General features: G+C 38.6%; 2 protein-coding genes across 6 annotated transcripts in view; one reads left to right on the top strand and one right to left on the bottom strand.

The window, feature by feature from the left end:
• The first annotated feature begins 765 nt into the window (after nucleotides 1-765).
• Nucleotides 766-3090, top strand: Fib (rRNA 2'-O-methyltransferase fibrillarin). Its single transcript, XM_067770840.1, has 4 exons — nucleotides 766-952; nucleotides 1541-1822; nucleotides 1878-2008; nucleotides 2242-3090. The coding sequence occupies exons 1-4, from the start codon at nucleotides 940-942 to the stop codon at nucleotides 2830-2832; spliced, it is 1017 nt and encodes a 338-aa protein (XP_067626941.1). The 5' UTR covers nucleotides 766-939; the 3' UTR covers nucleotides 2833-3090.
• Nucleotides 3091-3685: 595 nt separating this feature from the next.
• Nucleotides 3686-7936, bottom strand: part of l(2)k09913 (lethal (2) k09913) — a 52232-nt gene continuing 47981 nt past the window's right edge. For all 5 annotated transcript variants that reach the window (XM_067770836.1, XM_067770837.1, XM_067770838.1 and 2 more), the window contains 2 exons: nucleotides 5354-5491; nucleotides 3686-5282 (listed from right to left, as the gene is read on the bottom strand). In XM_067770836.1, the coding sequence (XP_067626937.1) occupies nucleotides 4961-5282; nucleotides 5354-5491 (460 nt within the window). In that variant the 3' untranslated portion in view covers nucleotides 3686-4960. The remainder of the gene's footprint in view (nucleotides 5283-5353; nucleotides 5492-7936) is intronic.

Below are 7936 nucleotides of genomic sequence, written 5' to 3'. Positions count from 1 at the left end.
TCAAAAACCTATTTTTTTTTTTATTTTTTTTATTTTTTATTTATTTATTGGTTGCCTATGGTATGGTTATGGAGTTAGCGTTATGGTATGGCACCATTAATAGATTACATTGATTTCCATAAGGTAGGTTCGATCAGCTGTTTTATCTGGTTATGGTTTTATGGTGATAAGTCGCCATTAATTGGCCCTTAACGACCTAGCCATAACCATACCATAGCAAACCAATTGGGTTTTCGTCATATCCATAACCTAAAAATATTTGAGTTAGAATTTGGCCCCTATTATGAGCATTATTCGATCTTCGATCTTCGCTGGCTATCGAACCACGTTTCTTCTTATTTTCAACAAAACAGATGCTTTATATTAGTGCTGCCAGCTCTCATAAAGTTTATCTAGATCGTTGCAATGAGATTTGAGCCAGAGCCAGAGCTCGATAAACCAATGGAACGGTCCTTTCGTATAATTTGTGGCGCCCATCGACGGTACGGAAAATGCAATGTTTTATTAAAACCATAGTGTACAAGTACAAGTGTGTTGACTTATCTGTCAAGCATTCTGACAGGCACTCGCTGGATTCGGAATGACAGCGAATTCAAAATGGATACCATTACCGAATGCTCCGAATGATTGAAAAATTGAAAAAGTCGAGACGATTGGTAGACAAAAATGTTGTCGTTGAGACCAAAAATGCGAGGCTGTTTGTAGTTTTGACGTTTATCACTTAGTGAACACACTTGGTATAGGTACACTATGATTAAAACAGTGCAGCCAATATCGAACAAAAGCAGTTCTTTTTCTATCATCAAACATCAGAACAAAAACACGTGTGTTTTCTGTCATCTTTGGTTTTCTCAAGTATAAATTTCGGGCGCATAGGTAGAAGTATTTGTGATTTTCGGCTGGCACTCCGTATTATTGTTGAGCTTTAATCTGTAAATTATGGGGAAACCAGGTTTGTATACCCATATATTTTCTTGGTAATAGTCTAGTTGAGGGGTCGACTGCTAATACGCTACCAAAAATATCGAGAGAGGTGTCAAAAGACGCGTATTAATCTCGAGAACAATAATCCGTTGGCGGAAAAGAAAAATTTTATCCATGTGCGGAGATATTTGCAGTTGAAGTTAGCGATTTGCATGTGGTTGTTGTTGTGTTTGTACCCACAAAAAAATTTGTGCATCACCGTGGCGGTAGCCACGGTTATACCACACACCCGGACTTGGCATGGCGTAGTCCAGGGTTATTTTTTATAAGCGCGGCCGAAGGCCGCCAACTCAGAAAGGTGTTCTGCGCAAAAATACTATGGATCCCACCCCCGGTTTCGGAGGTACCCGTGGGTCTTTTTTCGGTTTTTCGTTAATATCTTTTGAACGAGTTAATATTTTTATTTTCCGCCTTCGGATTATTAATACTGATGTCAAGACGCGTCCTTTGACACCTCTCTCGATATTTTTGGTAGCGTATTAGCAGTCGACCCCTCAACTAGACTATTACCATTTTCTTTTGTTTAAATTATCGTTATTTCCATTTATTTTAAAAGGCTTCTCGCCACGCGGTGGTGGTGGAGGTGGAGGCGGCGGTGGTGGTCGTGGACGCGGGGGCGGTGGAAGAGGAGGTGGGGATCGTAGTCGAAGTAGTTTTGGTGGAGGAGGTGATCGTGGTCGAAGTAGTTTTGGTGGAGGAGGTGGTGATCGTGGTCGCAGCAGTTTTGGAGGACGTGGTGGTGGCCGGGGCGGGGGAGGTCGAGGCGGAGGCGGTCGTGGCGGAAGAGGTGGTGGAATGCGTGGTGGCAGAGGTGGTGGTGGCGGCGGATTTAAAGGAGGTAAGAAGATGCGTCGTAACTACTTAAATTCCCTTATCTCATAGTTTTTTAATAGGAAATTCTGTCGTAATTGAACCACATCGTCATGAAGGAGTCTTTATAGCAAGAGGAAAGGAAGATGCTTTGGTAACACGAAATTTTGCCCCTGGATCCGATGTTTATGGCGAAAAACGAATATCAGTAGAGGTACGTTGAAGTTGAATATAGATATAACTACCCACCTTTGATGAGACTGTGCAGGGGTACAGAACATGGTAGTATGTGACCATGAAGCCAAATCCTTTAAATTAGAATCGCCTGGTTTGAGATCTTAAGACGCATTTTAATTGGACAAAGCTTTAGAGTAATGCCAAACTGATAACTAAGATAAATATTAAAATATTTTGAATATGTTTAATACTTACACTTTTTTTTTTCAGACAAATGGCGAAAAAATTGAATATCGCGTTTGGAATCCCTTCCGTTCAAAACTTGCTGCAGCTATTTTGGGTGGTGTGGACAAGATTCACATGCCACCGGGGTCTAAAGTTCTTTATTTAGGGGCAGCGTCTGGTACAACTGTTTCACATGTTTCGGATGTTGTTGGGCCTGAAGGCCTCGTATATGCTGTTGAATTTTCACATCGTTCGGGACGTGATCTTATAAACGTTGCTAAAAAGCGAACAAATATTATACCAATAATTGAAGATGCTCGTCATCCACACAAATATCGCATGCTTGTTGGTATGGTTGATACGATATTTGCCGATGTGGCCCAACCAGATCAAGGGCGTATAGTTGCACTAAATGCTCAGCACTTCTTAAAAAATGGCGGACATTTTGTGATATCTATTAAAGCTTCGTGTATTGACTCTACGGCACAACCAGAAGCCGTGTTCGCAGCAGAGGTGAAAAAAATGCAGGCTGATAAACTTAAGCCACAGGAACAGATTACGCTAGAGCCGTACGAACGTGATCATGCTGTTGTTGTGGGGGTTTATAGACCGCCGCCTAAAAATGCAAGCTCGTAAACTTTTTGACATATTTTATGTATATTAGATTTAGTCATAATTTTTATGAAGTATTGGATCTATAGCGCTAATGTTAAAATGTCACAATAATGTGTGTTCATAAATACTTTGTAATATGTACGTACCTACTAAAAATTTCTTACATTATCTAAAGTGAAAATATGCGCTATAGTCGATAGTTCATTATAATAGTTTTAGCTTTAGGTATAATAATTAGTTACCTATATTCAAATAAAACTATTTTTATTAAAAGAAAAATATTTATGAAATTACTTTGGGTAATAGTTTTACCCAAGATCGGAAACAACGGATCTGATTCGCTTCCCAAGGCAGTCGGTTCTATGTACCGGAGCGACTAAGGATTTTCCCGACCAAGGACTGTCATTTCAGTGTAACCCCATTTAATTTGTTGTGTCCCTCCCACAAATTTTCAATCTCCCAGCAGCTCCTCGCAGCGGGACTGCGCCACACTCTCCTACTCCGGGAAGGTATCGAATCCAATCCGGGTCCGTCTCCTGACCACGGTCCTGAGAAATGGTTTTGCTGCATTTGCCGGAAAATAATCTTTTTAGGACGGCCATACTCTTGTCAGTGTGTCACGTGCAAGGGATGGTTGCATCGGACAGGTTGTTCTGGGCTAGATCCCAAAACCAGACGTCCTCGTAACTTTTATAAATCTTTTGTAGCTCCTACTCCCGTAGAGTGCGCCGAGAGTATAAACGCCGCGCAAGCTGAGTAATAACTATTCAGTAATCAGTTTGATTTAAACACGCAATTGTGAAGTGAACCATAATTGTGAAGTATAATTGTACTACATACTCACAAAGTTATCTAAATAAAGACCAGTTTACAATACTGAATATTGGAGTGATTTATTCAACAGTTCAGCGATACGAACGTTAGCAGAAGGTGCATAATCAGGATTTCCCTAAATTGGTTACAATATATATAAATCTACATATATATATATATATATATATATATTTGGGGTATTCCATCCCATTTCGACCAATTTTGAACCCGTCCCCTTTAGAATTGGCTGAAAGTTTTTCTTCTTTTTCTAGCTTACGAAAGACGTTTTTCAGAATTTTTTCAAATTTTTCATCCAACTCAAAAAAAGTTATGAATTTAAAAAAAAACACCGTTTTTGTTTTCAAAATGCTATAACTTTTCCAAAAATTGACCGTTTGGGATCTTTTTTTTTTTAAATTTGTTTTTAAATGTACTTTTCGGAAAAAATACAAAAAAATTTTTAAAGTTTTTTTTTTTTTTGTAATTTTTCAGTTTTTCGAGATTTTTCGAATTTCGCCATTTTTTTTTTTTTCTCATAAAAAACTTCAATCAATTCTGCAATTATCCCCACTAATCCCGGAGTGGGCCGATTATTATTTTTTTGCTTAATTGAAAAAAAAAACTTTAAATTTTTTTGTATTTTTCCGAAAAGTACATTTAAAAACAAATTAAAAAAAAAAAAGATCCCAAACGGTCAATTTTTGAAAAAGTTATAGCATTTTGAAAAAAACCGTTTTTTTAAATTCATAGCTTATTTTGAGTTGGACACCGTTTTTGTTTTCAAAATGCTATAACTTTTTCAAAAATTGATCGTTTGGGATCTTTTTTTTTTTAATTTGTTTTTAAATGTACTTTTCCAAAAAATACAAAAAAAGTTTTAGTTTTTTTTTTTCAATTAAATAAAAAAAAATAATAATAATCGGCCCACTCCGGGATTAGTGGGGATAATTGCAGAATTGATTGAAGTTTTTTATGAGAAAAAAAAAAATGACGAAATTCGAAAAATCTCGAAAAACTGAAAAATTAAAAAAAAAAACTTAAAAAATTTTTTTGTATTTTTTCCGAAAAGTACATTTAAAAACAAATTAAAAAAAAAAATCCCAACGATCAATTTTTGGAAAAGTTATAGCATTTTGAAAACAAAAACGGCGTTGTTTTTTTTAAATTCATAACTTTTTTTGAGTAAGCTAGAAAAAGAAGAAAAACTTTCTTTCAGCCAATTCTAAAGGGGTCGGGCTCAAAATTGGTCGAAATGGGATGGAAAACCCCATATACATGTGTTATAAATTATAATTTATAAATTCGCAATTTCAAATATTACATAGTTATCTCTTATTTACAGTTTGGTACGCATTTTTAAGCCGGCGCTCTCGATTACACTACAATCCTCAAGATGCTTCATTAAACACTCCAAATACTCGTCACTATGTTTTATAAGATGTGCTGCATGTTGTGAATGTTTCCAACATTTAAAGGTTACCTTAATATTTGCACGTTCCCAATTTTCGCGTACAGCATGATTTGACGATGGTGGCCCAATTGCATCATTTTCGGATACAAAAAACAATGCTGGCGCTTTAACCAAAGTTGAATGAAACATTTGGCTGGATCTCATATAATGTATGGTAGCTTGATTGTGGAATGTTTTCATATGGTAACTACATATTTCAAAAAAAATTATAATTTATGTTAATTATGTGTGACAATTTTTGAGCTAGTATTATCTTACAGTACATAGTTTCGTAGTGCGCTTTGCATACGAGGATTTTTAGGGAATATTGACTTCGGTACGCCTTCCGAAACTTCCGTAATATCAGCAGCGCTATCCCAAATTTGACAAGCTATTCTATCCAATATTTGTTTGTAACTAGCGATGGTAAAAAGAGAAATAAAACAAGATTTTTCTTCATTGGTTTAAAATTTTAAATTTTGTTGGAAACACACCAACCATGGTAGAATAGCCAGGGGCATGATGGAATCACCAGGTGAAGTGAATAGAAACTAGTAAAGGTGCTTAAGTTCGGGTGTAACCGAACATTATATACCCAGCGTGAGCTTCAATTGTACATTTCATTTCAGATAAATTACTTTTCTACATAACACGTGGCACCGCCCGTTTAAAAGAAAAATGTCTCCCCATTTCCTCTTACAATAAAACTTGATAAGTGAAATATCATTGATTCAAAACTATTTTTTGCTAAGTTATAGCTTATTATTCTAGTCTACGACCCTTTTAAACTTGTTTTATATCTAAGTTGCCGTGGTCTTTCACCGATCCCGTCCATTTTTACTAGAAATATTTTCTGCTATAAGGAAAATATGTGTACCAAATTTTATTACGATCCGTTAATTTTTCTTCGAGTTATGGCTCCCGTAACATAGAAAATTGCTTAGTCATAAGGTTAGGTTGAACTGACCAGTCCATGAGGACCTCACATAGACGGAAAAAGTCCGTAGTGTTACCAGAAGTTTGTTTTAACGACCAAACTGAAAAACCCTATCAAAAACCAGGACCTATGTTATAAAATAACTCCGTCCTCTTGGCAAATACTATAAGCTTCCTAGGATTTAAGCCACTTGCTGCTTCTAGATCTGACAGCTGTATCACTCCTAATAGCTGGAGTCTTAGCCTGGTAAGCGCGGGGCACGAGCACAGAACGTTCTCGATCGTTTCCTCCTGCAGCCCGTATTTCCTACATCTGTTATCACTGACCAAACCTAATTTAAAGGCATGTGACGCCAGAAGACAGTGTCCAGTCAGAATACCTGTCCTGAGTCTACAATCGCTGTAAAAACCCAATGAGAAAGAGAGGGCGATAAGCCCCACGTACACCCCAGCATTCTTTTACATGCATAAAGTTGAAGCCTTCTTCATCCTCTCCTCCACGTTGAGCTTCCATGACAGCTTACTGCCTAGGATGATTCCTAGATATTTTGTGCAAGGTTTCTCCTGTAAGGTCACCTCTCCTAACTTAGGCCTGATCGAATTTGTGACCTTGTACCTCTTTGTAAACAAGATCATATCCGTCTTATCCGCGTTGACTTTCAACCCGACATTTGATGCCCAGGTATGAATATCCCGAAGCGCCCGATCCATCAAAGAGCTAATCGTTGGAAGGCACTTTCCACTTATAACAATTGCAACTTCATCCGCGTAAGCCGTAAGTTTTACGGGTCCCTCATCAAACCGGCTGAGCAGTTGGTTGATGACCAGCGTCCACAGCAGAGGTGATAGAACCCCTCCCCACGGCTTTCCCCTCTCCACTGATTTCGTGGCCGCGTACAATCCCCATTGTGATGTAATCTTCCTGCAATTTAACATGCAGCCGATCCTTCTGGTTAAGGCTGGATGTACTTTAATGTAATTAAGACCATCCATAATCGCCCATTTAGAGACATTATTGAAAGCCCCGGCAATGTCTAAGAAGACTCCTACAGCATATTCCTTATATTCCAGGGCTTTCTCTACGCTCATTACCACCCTATGCAATGCGGTGTCTACCGACTTGCTTTGGTGTACGCATGTTGTGTTGTGGAGAGCAGCTTTTCATACACGTTGGACTTTATGTACACATCTATCAGCCTCTCAAAGGTTTTGAGCAGAAATGATGGTAAGCTAATGGGTCTATAATCTTTGGGATACACGTGACCGATCTTCCCCGCCTTTGGTAGGAAAGCTACTCGAGCAGTTCCCCAAGAGTGCGGTACATGATTCAGTCTTATGCACCCATCGAATATATTATTTTAAGCCATTCCACGACCGCCCTACTTGAAACAGTTAGCATGGCCGGGAATATACCATCTGGGCCCGGTGATTTAAACTTTGAAAACGTCTTCACTGCCCACTCGATCTTGGTATCGGTCACCAAGCCCGGCACTACCCGCTCCGTGATCGAAATGTGAGTGCTGTCTGCTGGCTCTTCTAAACCATCTTCCGATGGGAAATGTGTATCGAGAAGCACCTCAAGGGATTCCTCACTATTACGTGACTATTCCCTGTTCTCTTTCTTTATTAGTCCCAGGACTATATTTCCCCTTGCCAGGACTTTTCTCAACCGTGCTGTTTCGCTGGAGCACTATATGTCCGTACAGAACTTTTTCCATGAGATTCTCTTCGCCATGGAAATTTCACGCTTGTAGATCCTCAGTAGATCCCTGTACTCGTCCTGACACGCTTCGCTTTCCGTGGTCTTTGCTAGCTTAAACATTTCTTTTACCTGTCTTCTTAGAAGACTCAGCTCATTGCTCCACCATGGCAGCTTTGCTTTTCCCTGAATCTTCTTGGAGGGCAAGCTTTGTTATACGCAGTCAT

Source organism: Eurosta solidaginis, chromosome 3 (genome assembly GCF_040869045.1).
Source record: "Eurosta solidaginis isolate ZX-2024a chromosome 3, ASM4086904v1, whole genome shotgun sequence".
In the NCBI taxonomy this organism is placed as follows: domain Eukaryota; kingdom Metazoa; phylum Arthropoda; class Insecta; order Diptera; family Tephritidae; genus Eurosta; species Eurosta solidaginis.
Note: the sequence above shows the minus strand (reverse complement) of the source record. Positions and strands in the feature narration are given on the sequence as shown.

Coding starts and splice junctions, on each gene's coding strand:
- Fib (XM_067770840.1), top strand. Junction 1,823..1,877: donor TGGCGGCGGATTTAAAGGAG/GTAAGAAGATGC, acceptor GTTTTTTAATAG/GAAATTCTGTCGTAATTGAA. Junction 2,009..2,241: donor AAAAACGAATATCAGTAGAG/GTACGTTGAAGT, acceptor TTTTTTTTTCAG/ACAAATGGCGAAAAAATTGA.